Raw genomic sequence first — 17,077 nt, 5'->3', positions numbered from 1 at the left:
AATCGTTCCGAACCGAATTTTAATTAAACCTACTATAGAATTCTAAAAATCCTAATTATCACATAAATCAAGTCAATTTTTGAATCGGATGCCGATAAGACCTTCAATTCGCAATCCGTAACGAAAATATAAACAGGTCTTTTTTTACATTAAACAGATATAAACAAAAATAAGGCAACACACACATGCAATTTAATTCAGAATTTCTCTTAATTACTGATTAAGCTTATTTAACCACGAATTAATTCGGAATTTTTCTTCAATTAGCAATTTAAATCAGAAGTCGGGTTTGTTACAATCTTCTCCCCTTCAAGAGTTTGGTTCTCCAAACTCGAATTACCTTCATTTTGGAAAAACACCGGGTCTAGAAGGAACAAATCTGGGTATCTCTTCATCATATCCTCCTCTGTCTCCCAAGTTGCATAGGTCCCTCCATGGTTTTACTAATCAACTTTCACCAATGAAATTTCCTTGTTCCTCAATCTTTGGATTCGACAGTTAATGATCTGTATTGGCCTCTCTTCGTACGTATAAACATCCTTCAGAAGCACATGAGTCAATTCTATCACATGGAGCGGGTCTTGTAAATAATCTGAAAGCATTGAAACATGAAAAACGTTGTGCATATACTCCATCACCGGAGGTAAGGCTACTTGGTATGTTACTGAATTAAACTTCTCGAGAATTTCATATGGCCCAACATATCTTAGTGCCAACTTGCCTTTCATCCCAAATTGCATCTGACCTTTCATTGGAGTTACTTTTATGAACACATGATCACTAACTTCAAATTCCCTATCTCTTCTCCAGACATCCGCATAACTATTTTGATGGCTTTGTGCGGTTCTTAGGCGTTGTTAAATCAGTTTCATTTTCTCAGTTGTTTTTTGCACAAGTTTTGGTCCCAACAAAGGTCGATCACCTACTTCGGCCCAACAAATCAAAGAACGACACTTCCTTCCATACAAAGCTTCATATGGAGACAATCCAATACTTGAATGATAGCTGTTGTTATACACAAATTCGGCCAACGGTAAGTAGGTTTCCCAACTACCTTGAAAGTCTAGAGTACACATCCTTAACAAGTCTTCCGACGTTTGAATGGTCTGTTCAGATTGGCCATCTGCCAGTGGGTGATAAACACTGCTTAGCCTCAATTCAGTTCCCAAAGTTTGCTATAGACTCTGCTAGAATCTTGAAGTGAAATTAGGATCTCTATCAGATACAATAGATACTGGTACGCCATGTAATCTCAATCTCATTAACATACAAGTTAGCCAACTTATTCGCATTATACAACGATTTAACAGGTAAGAAATGTGTAGATTTAGTTAAACGATCAATAATCACCCAGATAGAATCCATACCTCAAGAAGAGCGAGGTAATCCCACAATGAAGTCTATAGCAATATGCTCTCACTTCCATTTCGGTGTTGGTAGCAGTTGAAGTAATCCAGCGGGTCATTGATGTTCAGCTTTAACTTGTTGGCAATGTAAGCATCTAGCCACAAAGTCTACAATACACTTCTTCATTCTAGGCCACCAGAAATTTTGTTTCACGTCATGATACATCTTCGGATGCATAGAAAATTTCGAGTAGTGAGCTTCAGTCATGATGCGTTTCCTCAAGTCAAAACAGTCCGGCACACAAAGACGATTCTAAAATTTCAACACATTATTGTCAAGCACAAATCCCGGTTTCGGTTTTGAATCAATCTCATCAACAATTTTCATCAGGAACCCATATTCGCGTTGTTTCTCTTTAATCTCCTCAATGATTGCTGGCTGAGTAGAAATGGCAGTTAAGATTCCATCTTGTTCAAGTAACACAACTTCAATCTCATTCTTTTCCAAGTCACACAGCAATTCATTCTGACTAGTGAGCAAATATGATAAATTCCCAATGGATTTTCGGTTTAACGCATCTGCAACGACATTTGCCTTCCCTGGCTGATACAAAATTTGTAAATCATAGTCTTTGATCAATTCTAGCCACCTTCTCTGTCTCATGTTCAATTCTTTTTGGGTAAAGAAGTATTTTAAGCTTTTATGGTCAGTATACACTTCACAAGTTACTCCGTATAGATAATGGCGCCAAATTTTCAAAGCAAACATTACAACTACCAGTTCAAGATCATGAGTCGGGTAATTCTTTTCGTGTGGTCGGAGTTGCCGAGAAACATAGGCAATCACCTTACCATTTTGCATTAATACACAACCCAAACATTTGTAGGATGCATTACTGCAAATCTGAAACCCATCAGTACCATTAGGCAAAGTCAAAATCGGTGCAATTACTAATCTACTCTTCAACTCTTGGAAAATAGACTCTCTTTGATCGTTCCAATCAAATGATATATTTTTCTGGGTTAGCTGGGTCAATGGCATAGCAAGTTTTGAAAAATCTTTCACAAATCTTCTATGGTAACCTGCAAGTCCCAAAAAACTTCTAACTTCTAACACATTTGTCAGCTTAGGCCAGTCCACAATAGCCTCGATTTTCTGTGGATCCACTGATATGCCATCCTTGTTGATCATATGTCTCAGAAATGCTACACTAACAAGCCAGAATTCACATTTGGACAATTTGACATATAACTTCTTTTCTCTCAAAATCTGCAAAGCAGTTCTCAAATGGCTCCCATGTTCTTCCCTGTTTTTGGAGTAAATCAGAATATCATCAATAAATACAACTATAAACTCATCTAAAAATTGTTTAAAAACTCTATTCATCAGGTCCATAAAGGCTGCGGGTGCATTTGTTACCCCAAATGGCATGACTAAAAATTCATAGTGCCCATATCTAGTTCTGAATACTGTTTTCTCTACATCTTTTGCCTTGACCTTTAATTGTTGATACCCAGATCTAAGATCTATTTTGGAGAACATTTGTGCTCTATGTAGTTGGTCAAATAGGTCATCTATTCGGTGTAAAGGGTATTTGTTCTTGACAATTACTTTGTTCAACTCCTGGTAGTCAATAGATAGTCTCAAAGATCCGTCTTTCTTTTTGACAAACAACATAGGGCTCTCCAAGGTGAGGTACTCAAACGGATGAATTTCTTGTCTAAGAATTCTTGAAGTTAGACTCTTAGCTCTTTCAGTTCAGAAGTCAACATTCTATAAAGAATCTTGGGGATAGGTTGTGTTCTACATACTACATCAATAGTAAATTCAATTTCCCTATCAATTAAGGCCTCAGGTAGGTCTGTTGGAAGTACATCAGAAAATTCACAGACTATGGGTATTGTTTCCACTTTAGTACTATCCAAAGACTCTGTCAACACACAACACAAGTAGCCTCGACATCCATTCCTTAATAATTTCCTGGCTTTCATAAATGAAATCAAGTATGGTGGAGGGACTACCTCATTTCCCGTAAAAATAAACTCAGGCATACTAGGTGGTCTAAACATAACGAATTTACTTGCACAGTCAATGGTGGCACAATATTTACTCAACCAATCCATACCCAGAATACAATCAAAATGGTCAATGCTCAGGGGCAGCAAATCAACATACAATGCCATTTCATCAATTATAATATCACATGCTAGATAAACACAAGTACATATTATAGAACCCCCAATCAGTGTAGATACAGATAGTAAACAATTCATATGTTCTAACGGTCTAGTTAATTTTTGAGAAAATGCATGCGATACAAATGAATGCATGGAACCAGAATCGATCAGCACATAGGCATTCTGAGCACAAATAGAAATTATACCTAACACCGCAGATTCGGTGTTCTATACATCACCGGCACGAGTGCAAATACTCGACCCTACCTTAAAGTTTCCTTCCCGGTGTTAGCTTTCGTGTTCATCCTTGATGCAGAAGTGGATCTGGCTAAACTTACTGCTGGACGGTTAGTATTTTCGAGCCTAATAGGACAATCCTTCATCATACGACCGGTTTTACCACACCTGAAACAGGCACCTGATTCTTGATAACAAATTCCCTTGTGTTTCCTACCACATTCTAAACAAGTCGGTACAGATCCACTACTTTGGCTTGAGTTACTGTAAAATCTCGTGTTTTGCTTCTTTGAGAATGACCGATCTCTTTTAAAATTAGGTATCGATCTTTTGCCCCTCCATTCGCTTGCTGGAGCTGGAACTTGTTTCTTCGTTGCCAAAATGGCTTCTGCTATCAACGCCCTATCAAGCACATTCACATACGTAGGTAGGTTGAGGACTCCCACCTGATCTAATATATCTAAATCTAATCCACCCTCAAATTTTTGAGATTTCTTGTAGTCCGTGTCTACCATATGAGGCACAAACCGAGCTAGTTCAATGAACTGGGCCTCATTCTCAGCCATAGACATGTTGCCTTGCTTGAGTTCTTGAAATTCGAAAACCTTTCGGTCCTAAAAACACTACAGAAAGTACTTGTCATAGAAGATTGTATTAAACTGAGACCATGTCATATTCCCATTTCCATTTTAGACCAATAACCACCATCTCCAGGCTTCATCTTTCAAGGTGTAGGTAGCCTTCCTGAATCTCAGAACAGGGGAATACTTCAAACAATTTCTCCATCTCCAACAACTATGTTTCAGCCTTTAATGGTTCAATACCTCCCAGGAAAGTTGGTGGTTTCATCTTCATGAACTTCTGAGTCAGGTTGATTATATCACTGCTATCTGGCTTATGTTGTACTGGTGGAGGTAATGGAGGCAAGGGTTGTTGCCTTTGTTGTTGCGTTATTGCCTCGATCAGGGCCGCAAGTATCTGTTCCATTCTATTCATTCGGGTCTCCGAGGACTCACTTGCATCATTTTCCCTTGCATTCTCCATGTTACTATAGATAAACAAAGCAATAATAATCATAGGCCAATAATTCCTTTCACTATGTTTAGATCATTTAATCACGGTCCATTCATTTCTATTTCATGTATTCATGGTCAAGCAGATTCAGTTTCCACATTAACAAACAGAGTTATGCTAGGGACCCAAAATATTCTACCAAACCTCTCACATGGGTGTAGGACCCACACACATGTGAATTTGTGTGAATCCCACCTCATGTGAGAGATTTGGTAGAATGTTTGGGATACATAGCATTTCTCTTAACAGACATATGCCTACACACTCACATATGCGTATGAGATGCCCTTAATGCTTACTAGGACATCCAATAGCTCACATGGACTTGTGTGTGCAGTATAACTCGTGTTCTGATACCACTCTGTCATGACCCAAACCCGTCCCTGTAGATTTAGCATCGTAACTGGCCAGTTATTCTTGGATTACCAAAGGCCTCTTAATAGAAAAACATATAATTAGGGGCTGCGGAAGCAATATATAAAACATACATAGTCCATTGAGCTGTGTTGACATATACGAGACAAAATTTTCAAACAAACTTATATATATATATATACATGTAATGTCATAAACACATTGGTCTCACCTCACGCATTTACACAGATAAGGTCGAAAGGGAACTTAGCTCAAGTACAGATAAACAGAACAAAAAGAAAGCCTTGACACGGTCTTCTCAAAATGAACCTCCTTGGGAGGCACGGTGGTAGGCTGACAAAACAGAATCTTAGGCCATTAACTCTGGGCCTAGTCACGTGTCTGATCACCTACATACATAATATAAATAGTGAGCGGAAGCCCAGTGAATAATAACAGAGTAAGGAGTTTACTGAATAATGTCCATGCATAAAAAGAGTCTAATTCATATTCAGATTTCAAATCAGAAACAAATTCTTATACATGTTCGTATTTGTAATCAAAGTTCCTACATTACACATTGTAATGCGTGGCACATCCATTAGTGCTAACAAATCCGATGACCCATGAGAGGACAGCCGTGAAGGTATTTTGATAACCCATAAAGGGAAAGCCATAAGGCATTCTGATGACTCAGGTGCACAGAGACATTTCTGATGACCCATAAAGGGACGACCACAAACGCATTCCAATGACTCATGTACACAGAGACGTTTCTGATTACCCATCGAGGGACGGCCATAAAGGCATTCTGATGACCCATAAAGGGACACATATCACATGATGCTAAGGATGCTACAAATATATTTGAGAAACTTGGACAATCATTCATTTATACAAAACATAGCATTTTAGAGAATTAATCATTTCATATCATAATGTTCAGAAAATATTCAACATTGAACATAGCTTTACAAACTTATTACTCACAAATAATAGATGGCTCCGAGTAAACGAATAGAGTAGGCAATTCAGATATCTTGTGGTGCATGAACTACACAGGTACAAAACGAACACGTACTGAATTATACACCTGGAAACAGTAACTTAATTCTTTCTTATCTTAGTGTGTTTCTACTTTTTATCCTCATTATGGTGTCTGAATCTTGGCCTAGGAATGCCTAGGATGCAATGAGAATGCTAAAATGCACTTGAAAACTCTTAAAAAAAATTGCTGAAAACAAGGGTCTCGCTCGAGCGCAATTTTCTTCACTCGAGTAGACATGCAAAATGCGAATGGTCGCTCGAGCGCACATTCCTTCGCTCGAGCGGCCTGTAAACTTTGCAAAAGTGTTGGTTGCTTGATTTTTCCACTCAACGCTTACTTGATCATGAGACTCATGCCCTCACTCGAGCGCAGCTTTTGTCGCTCGAGTGGTCTGCAAAACACGCAAACTTTTGTGACCATGCATTTTACTCTTGTGTGGACTTTTGGTCGCTTGAGCGGAAGTACAAAAATATAAAAGTGGTTGCTTGAGCATAGGATTTGTCGCTCGAGTGTGGAAGCAGAATTCTGAAATTTCCAAAATTGCTTCCAAGCTTCAAACTTGACCCCAAAGCCGTAAATTATGTTTTCCTAGGCCAAAAACTTAAGGAAACTCTTGCAAACTTGCAAAACATCATGAATTAAGAATCATTACTCAAAATCAAGGCCCTAAAGTAAGTGGATTCTTCAAAACAAACTTGAATTATATAAATACACATCATGCATGTGTTATCATGAACTCAAATCTTCCCAAACATGTACAAATGAAGTGTTAAGGCGCAAAACCACAATGAGCTCCCATAATTTAACAAAAATAGGCCCTTGCATATAAGAATTTGTTGAAATCAAAACACAAAATCCATGAATTATACATGCATGTATACAATTAGCTAATTTCTTCCATGATTGACATAATTCTAACTTATTCACTTCAATTTCATGTAAATATTCTTACTTGACTCATGAATTCAGTTCCTATGTACCTTATTTCCAAGATTTAAAGGAAATGTTCATACCTAAGGTGTGAATTCAAAGGGTTCAAGCTTGATTTTTCCAAGAATTCTCCTAGTTGAGCTCAATCTCTTCTTCCCTTTCTCTCTCTACATTTTGTTGCCTCGGGGATGATAAAATAAGAGAGTGAGTCATGTTCCTTAATCATCTTAAGCCTTATACAGGCTTGCTTAGTGGTGATTAATTAACATTGGCTTAAGCTATTCATATTGGCATTAATTATTCTAATTTAATCGTTCCTAACCGAATTTTAATTAAACCTACCATAAAATTTTAAAAATCCTAGTTATCACATAAGTCAAGTCAATTTCTAAATTGTATGCCGATAAGGCTTTCATTTCGCAATCCGTAACGAAAACATAAACATGTCTTTTTTTACGTTAAACAGATATAAACACAAATAAGGCAACACACACATGCAATTTAATTCAAAATTTCTCTTAATTACTAATTAAGCTTATTCAACCACGAATTAACATAAATCAGAGGTTAGGGTTGTTACATTATGGTAGCATGTGTATCCATGGTAAAAGTCTAGAAACCTACGTGGTTAGGTGTCGATTCTTTTGCTTAATACAGGTAAAATGGCTTTGGTAGTTCTTGTATAGCCTACTAGCAGAAACGTACCTAGAGATTCCCACTATGTGTGCCCACTACCCTGTTTTATGTTTTGGAAGTAACAATTAATCAATTAAGTTATAAACATGGCATTACACTGTTTGAAAGAGAAAATGTATATTGTTTTGGCAAATGACAATCATGTGCATTCACCATATGAATTTGTTAAGTATCATACAAAGCATTAAATTAGTCTCTACTGGGCTTTAACTCATTTCATGTGAAAATCAATTTTCAGGTACTGATAATATGTCTCCACTAATGAGTTAGTTTGGGAGGACTATGGGGTTGAAGGCTCGTTCTATGTTTGTTTGTAAATGTATTTTCTACAAGTGTCGGGCATCAACCTACTTTTGTTGTAACCAAGTATCGTTTTGAAAATATGTAGCCATTAGGATATGAACTGATATTTATTTCCTTTCATTTCTATGTTTATCTATCACATGTTATAGATTCATGATCTAGAGTTAATGGATGTATTAATGCATGAGACATCTTCTGTAATATCTCTAAGGAATCAATGAATGAAAGATCATTCTAGGAAATGTTTTCCTTATTGAATGATTGAGGGACTTATTATTAATAAACTTCCGCATATCTGTTGAGTTTGATGAAGAAATCTGTTGTTAATATTTTCGGGGCTTTACAATTACGCAAGTAAATGTTGTACTTTCATTACTTTGTAATTATTTTATATTTTTACCATTTTTTTATAATTGCCCTAATAAAGTAACACAATTAATTTATTTAAGTTAGTTAGAGCCGGTTGACTTCATTATCAATACTTCAAATCTTATTAGTGATTTACATATTTTTATTTTTACATGCAAACATAATAAACAAATAATATCACGGTTCGGTTCAGAACTATATCTAAAGCCTTAGAATCAAGAACCAACTCAATTAAACGGTTCAACCATTTTCAAAATCAGAAATAGAATTGAAGCTTAGAAAAATAGGACCAAATCGACGATTTGGACCATATTGGAATAGTTTATCGGTTCCATCAATTTTTTTAAACACCTCTACCATTGGAGCACTTATTCACTCTCTAAATTTTAAAACATTGGGCGTACAATATTTGAATAGTAGATAAGACTACCCTCACTAAAAATTAGATTGTTTGGACAACTGTAATCACATGATTAGATCACATTTATTTTTAAAAAAATAAACAATAATTGTTGTTTTGAAAATAGATCGTTCATTATTTTGAAAACAATTGTAATCTAATAGTGCATCTATAATTGTTCGATCAATTTAATTTTTTATAAGAATAATCTTCTCAGCAGATTATACAATATTAATAGTTCAGATCATCACGATGGATCCCATGAATTGGCCCACGGGAACTCAAATCTAGTTGAGAGAAGCATTATCTTTCTTTAACTAAATTATTATAGGAAATAGATTTAGATCCTTTAAAAGTCTTTTCTAATTTATTTATAATAAATTAATAATAACATGACAAGTTATGTATTCAATTATGTATAATTTAACTCTCTTGTCATATTATTATGGATGAATTCAAGGATATAAATAAATCATTAACATTCATCTATTACTACATATGACATCAATCCAACACTCTTTTTACTAAAAAAATATTACACCTTCAAGATGTAAATAAATCATCAACATTCATCTATTACTACATATTACAGCAATCCAACACTCTTTTTACTAAAAAAATATTACACCATTGATTCTTATAATTTTAACGAAGCTTTATCTTAACTTTCATAATTTTAATTTCATCAATCTAAGACTCTACTGTTAACATAAATTTCAGAACATAAACCTTACACTTTGGATCATTTACCATGTGTATTATCAAGAAATCAAGACAAAATGACATACCTGAATCCATTGATGAACGGTTAAACGGAAGCGTGATTATCAATGAACTCTTTGTTATTGATTATGTTATTGCCTTCTAATCCTTTCCCCTTTGGTGTCTTATGTTTCTCCTTGAGAGGATTTAGAAAGAAAAATGGCAGTGTTCTTATTTTTCCCACTTGGGAAGGAATAGGGACCATAACCTTTTAAAGGTTGTAATTGGTTTTCAAAACTGAAAGGTTGTGGAAGTTCAAAATGAATGAAAACCAACTTTAACCATTATTGGTTTTAATTTCTGTTTATTGGTTTTCAAAACTGAAAGGTTGTAGAAGTTCAAAAGGAATGAAAACCAACTTTAACCAATATGTTTTAATTTCTATTTCTGCCCCTCATAGAAATAGAAATTATACAACTAGTATCTACACATTAGGTCCATAACACATATACCCTTAAGCCTATTAACTAAATTGAATCACTTAAATTGTAGGCTTCTTATAAATGATAACACCACATTTAATTATGTGGTCCCATTGAGACATTATCTAACAATCTCCCACTGGACCACATATGTATCCTGAAAAATGTGCTTAACTTTAGTGAGCTCAGAAATTTGTTATCATAACTTGAGGGTATCCAAACAATCTTGTCCATTAACTATATTAATATAGGATCAAAGCGGTCTTTGTTACATCAATCGTAACTCGACCCACCAATGGTTACGTATACTAATACAGCTAAATGACATAGATCAATCATGGATGCGTAGCATGGAAATTACATGTGATGTGATCCATACATGCCTATTTCCAACTGGTCCTACTTAACTTTATTGAGATCAATACTTCACAATACGTAACAGAGCGTAATAAACTGAATATTTCATTTCTGCAGAAATTAATCTAATTACATAGATAAAACTCAAGGCTGACATAAAGCAGTAATATAAATACAAACTCCCACTAAACCAGAATGTTCTCAAATAGAACAACACCCATCTGAGCAGTGTGCTCATGAAAGACCTTGGGTGGTAGTCCCTTCGTAAGTGGATCCGCTATCATGGAGTTTGTCCCAATGTGCTCTATGGAAATCTGTCCACTCTCCACTTATGAGAGTTGGAACTTTCCATGGCTTGATGAAAGTTGATTGGATTATCTTTCGACATTCCATTTTCTACCTCATGTTCCTGGAGATATACAATATAATCATCTGAAAATGCAAATCTCCTTTCTCTGGTGGATCGCCTAAATGGCACAGATTCTTGAGGTTGAGGTTGTAGAGTTTGTTCCTCAGGAACAATTACCTCATCTTGAATGGGGGTTTGAACTATATTATCTTGAACAACATTGTCTGGTTGAGGATCCGAAATTACTTCTCGAGCAATGACAGGTATAGGAACCTGTGATTGGTCAAAAGTAGTAGTAGGAAGTGGGATTACTCCTGCTTCCTCCTCAAAGACAATGTCTCTAACTGGATTTCTCCCCCCAACTCAACATCCTCAAAAAATGTTGCAATTACCTCATGTTCACATTAAGTTACCAAACAGATAATCTCTAAATAAATTAATTTAATGACAACATCTCAAGATACCTAGCACAACATTAATACCAAGACTTTGGGTAGTGATATTAACTGTAAGTGGTATTCTTGTTGTAATGATCAAACATTGACAATAAGTTATGTCAAATAAAAAATCTATCTTTTGATGGATTTATTATTCACATTAGGTTTTCTTGACAATTGGCACATGTTTATCACCACAAAATGTGTGTGTAATTCTGCCAAGTCTTAATCATGTCTTTGGACCGATAAATACCCGCATGAGATACACAGACATGAACTTCAAAACATTCCATATAAAACAATCTAGACAAGAGAGATCACTTTTGTGACATCTTGTTTGAATTGACTTATATTGAGAGTGTTAGAAAATTAAATTTCTGTAGACGTTGTATGAAATTACATTAAATTTAAAGATTTCTAAATTTGTGACCCCGTATATGTTATATAATCTGTAGCAATTCCAATTATATATAAATACATATATAAATAGAATTGACGGGTCCAAAAAAACAAATAGTTTTTTTTTTTTTTTATGATGTTCAAAATTAAACTGATCAAATCGCAAGATATATCTATATATATATAAATACATGATGTTCATCCATTTGAGAGAAAAAAAAAAAAAAAACTGCCCACCGAATCATTTTACAATTCCAGAAAACAGATTGCCATTTTCACAGAACAAAACAGGAAAAAACAAAATTTACATCCATAAGAAAATTCAGAATCTGATTCCAGGAAACTAAATAGAATGAATAAAGCATATCAATTCTGATAAGACACATGATATGCATGCTCTGATAACAATTGTTAACATAAATTTCAGAACATAAACCTTACACTTTGGATCATTTACCATGTGTATTATCAAGAAATCAAGACAAAATGACATACCTGAATCCATTGATGAACGGTTAAACGGAAGCGTGATTATCAATGAACTCTTTGTTATTGATTATGTTATTGCCTTCTAATCCTTTCCCCTTTGGTGTCTTATGTTTCTCCTTGAGAGGATTTAGAAAGAAAAATGGCAGTGTTCTTATTTTTCCCACTTGGGAAGGAATAGGGACCATAACCTTTTAAAGGTTGTAATTGGTTTTCAAAACTGAAAGGTTGTGGAAGTTCAAAATGAATGAAAACCAACTTTAACCATTATTGGTTTTAATTTCTATTTATTGGTTTTCAAAACTGAAAGGTTGTGGAAGTTCAAAAGGAATGAAAACCAACTTTAACCAATATGTTTTAATTTCTATTTCTGCCCCTCATAGAAATAGAAATTATACAACTAGTATCTACACATTAGGTCCATAACACATATACCCTTAAGCCTATTAACTAAATTGAATCACTTAAATTGTAGGCTTCTTATAAATGATAACACTACATTTAATTATGTGGTCCCATTGAGACATTATTTAACATCTACATTTTAGTTGCATTTTAGTGTGGACTATTAAGACTATGATTGAATTATGTATTAGTGGAGAGCAAAAGGAAAAAATTGGAAGAAATTAAATAAAAAAAAACACTAAAGTTTATTTTTGTTTTCTTATTCTTTTAAGTAGTTTAAGATCTAAATTTAGCATAATGGATTTGTCCATTAATGATATTAGTTATGGTTTGACAACATTTGTTTGTTTGTTTGTTTTTTTTTTTTTTTTTTTTTTAAGCACTTGTTAGAATTTAGTCCCACTTAAATTTAAGAGAAAGAGAAAACGAATTATCCCCCAACATGTTTCATGGATCTTGAGCTTGAACTTACAACCTTCACTATAAGGATTGGAAAATAAACTACGTCGAGAGGTATTACAACACATTGAGCCAAATAAAAATTTCATATTTTAAATAATGAAAAAAAAATAGAAGAAGGAAGTACCACAGCATAATTGTAATCATTGGACCCTCAATGTCTATTAGTAATATTATAAACTCATTTATTATACATCAAATTTTATTTAGAAATATCAATTTATGATTCAAATTCATTTCATATATAGAGCCACACTTAATTAATTTAATCTCTATCCCACCAACACAATGCTTTAAAAAGGACGATTTTTTTGGGAAGATTGTCTATTGATTACAATTCATATCCACCTACCTAGCATTGGTCTTTCAGTTACAAGACTAATTACATAGAATGGTCCTTTTTGCATATAAATTTAAATTAAATACTGATGCTAACTCAAGTAGAGCCAGATATGGTGGACAATTCAAAGATGGGAAGGAATGTCGACCCTTGGATACTCGAGGAAGGTGGGGGAAGGAGCAAGCATGGAGGTAGAAGTATGAGCCATATAAAGAAGACTCACTATCATCTTTGAAAAAGGTTAGAATAACATGGAAATTGAGGTGGGCTGCATTGAAGCCATTGACATTGACCTAATCTGTCATGCCCCGATTTCGGCAAAAACTAATTAATCTAAGCATGATATTAATTTGAAAATCACTACATTTACCTAACAATTTCCAAAATCATTCCCATCAATCATTCACAATTCTGATTAATTTATCTTGGAAAACGTTCCTTTTTTTAATAGAATTAATATATGGGTAAAAATGTTTATTTTTATCTTAGTTCCTCAATTTTTTATTTTATTTTTTGGTTACATTGGCCAGATTTAATTAAGTTTAGCTGAAACTTAGGCTTTTTTTGTCATAACCTTAAAAAGTTAAAAAGTTAAAAAGTCACTATCATATTTAAGTCTAGGGGTGTTCGCGGATCGGTTTTGTGCGGTTTGCGGTTCGGTTTTGACCCGCCCGCATCTATGCGGTTTGGGAAAAAGTCAACCCGCAACCGCCCGCAGTGCGGTTTGCGGTTTGTGCGGATAGGGTTTGCAAATGTGCGGGCGGTTGCGGGCGGTTTGCGGTTTACACTTTTTTCTTTAAAAATTAATTTTCGAGTTTCTTTTTTCCAGCGAATTTAGGCATCAGATTCTTTTTATATATTTGTGATAACAATTTTTTGATGAGTTTACAAATAAAAATTGAATATCAACGCATTAAATTAAAGTACCCAAAACAAAGAGACCCTACACTAGCATTTTTGCTATGAAAAAAATGTATATCAATGCATTAAAGGTTGTACTCAATTAGAATTGCCAGTTCAGTAATCAATAATCAAACTATAAGTTCTATCGACCATTAGAAGAAAAATTTTATTAGGAAAAGTGGATGAATCACCAATGAAAATCATATAAGAAACCAAGTTTAGGACTTGATAATTCTACGGCATTAAGAAAGTTGAGAAATACTTAAAAATAAGGATCCTAGTGTCATAGAGAATATAATGGTGCTCCTGTAAAAGTTACAAAGTTGGTATATAAAAAAAATAATAATAATAATAATTAAAGTGCGGGCGGTTTTTGCGGTTTGCGGGTTTAAACCGCGACCCGCCCGCAACCCGCAAATTTGTCATATTTCAAACCGCATCCGCCCACATTATGTTTGCGAAACCGCCCACTTATATGCGGGTTGGGCGGATTGGGCGGTTTGAGCGGTTCGGATAAACCGTTGCCCACCCCTATTTAAGTCATATCATCTTATTTAAGTCATATCACTACAAACCCAACTTATATTTCATAAAAAGTTAGAAAGTACAATTATTTAGATCATCATAAACAAACCGTTACTTTTAGAGTGGCACACTTTCACTAAAGGCATAACAACGTTTCCCAATGAAATGAAATGGCATATAGGCTCGGTTAGGTAGAGTTTTTGTAAGTTAAAAGTTGATAATAAAAAAGTAAAAATTAAAAGTATTCCTATCTCAGTTTTCAAATAATTAACTTTTTCTAACTTATTTAAACTATATATGTCTAATAAGTTATAAACAGAAATTATACTAAACAGTTTAACACGGACTCCCAAATCAAAATAAATCACTAATCACCTAAAAAGTTCTAACAAATAGTCCCATAAGAATTCAAATATATGCAGAAGTAACTGCACAAAGTAAGGGTACAACTACATTACAGACCCGAGATTAGTTAATAGTTAATACCATAAAAAGACATGCAACCTCAATTAACCTAATGTCTCTAATATAACAAAAATAAATGTGGCACGCATCACAATGGTGCTGTCTTCCATCGGTAACAGTCATGTAAGGGGTGAGTAACAAACTAATTCACCATAACTCTCAACGGCTGATAGGGACCGTAGGGATAGCCTATTCTGTAAATATTTATACATGAATTTTTTCTCCTTTTTCTTGTCCGTGGGGATGGGACGCGGATGGGTATCCATTGATTTATATATATATATATATATATATATTTTTTAGGTGCATCAAAAAATAATTTCTCTATATATTTTCACTAAAGATGATAATGAAGGTTAATGGGGTGAATATTAATTTCCGTCCCCATTCCTCTATAATTATTTTTCTCCATTTCTCATTTCCCATTCCCCATTAGTACTACCCTCTTCATCTTCTAATGGGTTTGGATTTTCACCAATCTAACTTGATCTTTTTTTTTTTTTTTTTTTAAGATTCACGACCAAAGCTAAATATACATTCAATCTTATTTTATTTTATTTGACTTAACAACAAAATCAAATACACATTAATTAACATTGGCACATTATTCTTGTTAAATATTATGTATATTTAGAATTTTTTAAATTTATTTAGAAAAATTATATTCCTACAAAAAAATTCCATCTTCTTTTTTAATTTTTAAATTTTTTTTTTACTTTTATATATTCTCCTTCTCCTCTCTATTAATTGATCTTCGATAATCTGAAGGTGAGTTGTTGCTCTCGTTTCCATCTTGTTCTTCTTTTTTTCTTTTTTACTTTTTTGTAAAAAAAATTATTTGCATTTATAGAATGAATTTTCTTGTTTCAATATCTCTTGCAATTGTTTTATTAGATTTCTCTCTGATTTGATGATAACCTTAGATTGAATTTCTCAATTTTCATCTTAACTAGTAATCACCTTAATTGAAATTTTGTGCATTTTTTCTTCAATTTTCATGTTTTGGTTATGATTAATTGCGCGTTTTTGATTGATAGTCACAATCTTATCGCCGCTAGATTGTCACCATCGCAAATCATCATTACTGTAGTGAGAGGATGGGAGAGAGTGAGACTGAGAACTCTAATTGTAACTAGAATAGTGAAAACATAAGCATAAATTATTTTCCGATGTATCTAAAAAAAAATATAGGAAAATTAATGGGTACCCATCCCTGGTGGAGATTTAAAGAATATCACTTACCCTACTCGACGGACAAGAAAAAAGTGGAAAACCCATGTATTTGGGTTGGGTCTTCATAGATACCCACATGGTAAGTTATCTATTGTCATCCCTAGTTTTCACTCTGTTTACAATTAGAGTTCTAATTCTTACTCTCTCGCATCATCTCAATACAACAACATCGATTTGCGATAGTGACGATCTAGCGGCGACAAGATTGTAACTATCGATGAAAAAGACGCAATTAATCATAACCAAAATATGGAAATTAAAGGCAAAAATGTATAAAATTTCAATTAAGGTGATCACTAGTTAAAATTGGGAAATTCAATCTAAGGTTACCATCAAATCAGAGATAAATCCAATAAAACAATTGCAAGAGATGTTGAAATAAGAAAATGTATTCTATAAATGCAAATAAAAATTGAAAAGAAAAAGGAAAAAAGAAGAAGATGGAAACGGGAGTAACAACTCACGTTCAAATTATCGAAGATCAATTAATAAAGAGGAGATAGAGATACATAAAATTAAAAAAATTTAAAAAGAAGATGAATTTAAAAAAATTTAAAAATTCTAAATATACATAAAATTTGACAAGAATAATGTGACAAT

General features: G+C 33.9%; 1 protein-coding gene across 1 annotated transcript; it reads right to left on the bottom strand.

Annotated features, from left to right (window-relative positions):
- Positions 1-443: 443 nt before the first annotated feature.
- Positions 444-752, bottom strand: LOC145816212 (uncharacterized). Its single transcript, XM_082912507.1, has one exon. It carries the CDS (start codon positions 750-752, stop codon positions 444-446), a length of 309 nt encoding a protein of 102 aa, XP_082768633.1.
- Positions 753-17,077: the final 16,325 nt, after the last annotated feature.

This window comes from Camellia sinensis, unplaced genomic scaffold (genome assembly GCF_055761805.1).
Source record: "Camellia sinensis isolate YWXY unplaced genomic scaffold, ASM5576180v1 Unanchor3, whole genome shotgun sequence".
In the NCBI taxonomy this organism is placed as follows: domain Eukaryota; kingdom Viridiplantae; phylum Streptophyta; class Magnoliopsida; order Ericales; family Theaceae; genus Camellia; species Camellia sinensis.
The sequence above is the reverse complement of the archived record's forward strand: the minus strand, read 5'-3'. Positions and strand labels throughout refer to the sequence as shown.